Below are 2,500 nucleotides of genomic sequence, written 5' to 3' on the forward strand. Positions count from 1 at the left end.
ACTCTGCTCTGATTGGTCGGCTGGAGCAGTGTGTTGTGATTGGTCGAGCGCTTCGAGTGTGTTTGGGAAATGCCCCGCCCCTTTCCATAACCGCCAGTTTCAACCGTAGACCAAAAAGAAATATGGTCGTAGTGTCCGTGACGTCACACGTAGTGTTTCTGAAGAGCGTTTTTGAAGCCCGAAGTGGGCGGAGCCAGCCGTCGCCATCTTGGCAGCGTCACTCCCGGATAAACGAAAATGTGCAGAGGCGGATTAGCTGAGGTGACGTGACGCTAACAGACAGCAGACAAACAGCTAGTAGTGACATCAGCGGCAATCTACCTGTCACTCAAGTGGCCACGCCCTTAATTATGCACAACTTTAAGGCTTAATATAATTTAAACGAATGAGTTATAAAAAAGTTCACCCCCTTCACAGTCGTCATGAAGGGCAAAATTAGCTATATAGACCAAAACCACTGTTTGCACCAGGCTGTGAACATGTTTTTTTCTGCTGTAAAGTTGGGCATTTTAACATGCGAGTCTATGGGATTGAGTTTCTTCTGCAGCCGGTCTCTAGTGGCCAGTCGATGAACTGCGCTTGGTTTCAACAGTGTCGCTGACGAATCGGGCTTGTACTAATACGAAGCGTGTGAAAGCCCTCACCGGGTTCGGATGCAGGACGCCTCCACGGCGTTGATGAGGAGACTCCGGAAGCCTCCGCTCTCCAGGAAGTGCAGTGCGTGGATGGTGGCGCCCCCTGGTGAGCACACGTTGTCCTTCAGCTGCCCCGGGTGCTGCTCCGAGTCCAGCAGCATTTTAGCAGCACCCTGTAAATCACAACACCAGAAAACATTCAACAAAATTCTAAATTCAACCCAGAATTTGGGGGGAAATTAAATGGATTAAAAAAAAAATTTGTATAAATTGTTGTTACATTTTATAAGTTTCATGATTTCACTTCATTAGGCATGATTTTTTTATTAGTAGAATTTAGTTTAACATTTAATTTATGCCCTGAAATTTAATTTTATTCATTTAATTATTAGAATTTCGATAAAACAAAATTCAGAAAAAAACAACTTGGGAAAAATTGAACTGATTCCATAGGGCCCTAAAATTTTATTTTTCGTTAAAATTGTATAAATCTTTGTTAAGTTATATTGTTTTTTGATTTCTAGAATTTAATTTAACATTTAAAACAAAATATAGAAGAAAAAAAATGAATTTAGTTAAGTTAATCATAGGGCCCTAAAAATAAATTCCACAATATATTTGCATGCATCACAATTCACACTAACCACAAACACTTCATGGTGACGGTCAACTACATACTTAAGAATTAAACAAGACACTACAGCAGCACTAGCATGTAAAATCACTAAATAAAGTGTACATTTTCATAATATTAGTCATGCTATTAAGCTAAACTCATCTTAATTTTTTTTAGGTTCACGCATATAAAATCGGTTGTAGTTTCAGCCTCACATTTATCACAACATGTGATAAATGTTGTGATAAATGCCCCCCAAAAGGTCAACTAAAATAGACCTTGATTGTGTGTATATCTTGCTTGGGTCATGTGACGTGACGTGACGTACCAGTAAAGCTTGTGCTCCCAGTCGCACAGCCAGTCTCCGTGGCAACCCCATCTTCACCCCCCCGTCAGCCAGAGCGTCCAGAGCCGTGAACGCCTGAGAGCAAACACACACACACACACACACACACACACACCAACACATACATACACTCATAAAAACATACAAGACATCTGATAAAAGAGCATGTCACAAAAAATACCGTAAAAACAGTGAAATATTATTATAATGTAAATCAGCTGTTTTCTATGTGAATATATAGTAATTTGTAATTTATTCCTGTGATCAAAGCTGAATTTTCAGAATCATTACTCCAGTCTTCAGTGTCACATGATCCTTCAGAAATCACTATAATATGATGATTTGATGCTCAAGAAACATTTATGATTATTATCAGTGTTGAAAACAGTTGCGATGCAGCAGATTTTTTTGGAAGAGTTTGGGGCAATTTTATATTATGAAAAATAAAATGTGTCACGGTTTCCATAAAAATATTAAACTGTTTTGAACATTAATAATAATCATAAATATTTGTTAAGCATCAAAGTGAGTGAGTGAGTCAGTGAGTGAGTCAGTGAGTGAGTGAGTGAGTGAGTGAGTGAGTGAGTGAGTGAGTGAGTGAGTGAGTCAGTGAGTGAGTGAGTGGGTGAGTGGGTGAGTGAGTGAGTGAGTGAGTCAGTGAGTGAGTGAGTCAGTGAGTGAGTGAGTGAGTCAGTGAGTGAGTGAGTGAGTCAGTGAGTCAGTGAGTGAGTGAGTGAGTGAGTGAGTGAGTGAGTGTGTGAGTGAGTGAGTGAGTCAGTCAGTGAGTGAGTGAGTCAGTGAGTGAGTCAGTGAGTGAGTGAGTGTGTGAGTGAGTGAGTGAGTGAGTGAGTGAGCGAGTCAGTGAGTGAGTGAGTGAGTCAGTGAGTGAGTGAGTGGGTGAGT

At 40.6% G+C, this 2,500-nt stretch overlaps 1 protein-coding gene across 1 annotated transcript in view; it reads right to left on the reverse strand.

Moving 5' to 3' along the window:
* LOC143751377 (pyrroline-5-carboxylate reductase 1, mitochondrial-like) overlaps nucleotides 1-2,500 on the reverse strand; it is a 14,875-nt gene that overhangs the window by 746 nt on the left and 11,629 nt on the right. Inside the window, exons 6-7 of the mRNA XM_077243946.1 lie at nucleotides 1,580-1,672; nucleotides 645-808 (exon numbers count right to left, since the gene is read on the reverse strand). Coding sequence (XP_077100061.1) covers nucleotides 645-808; nucleotides 1,580-1,672 — 257 coding nt within the window. The remainder of the gene's footprint in view (nucleotides 1-644; nucleotides 809-1,579; nucleotides 1,673-2,500) is intronic.

The sequence above is a fragment of the Siphateles boraxobius genome, unplaced genomic scaffold (genome assembly GCF_051911475.1).
Source record: "Siphateles boraxobius isolate OS27281-9 unplaced genomic scaffold, OSU_SipBor_1 254, whole genome shotgun sequence".
In the NCBI taxonomy this organism is placed as follows: domain Eukaryota; kingdom Metazoa; phylum Chordata; class Actinopteri; order Cypriniformes; family Leuciscidae; genus Siphateles; species Siphateles boraxobius.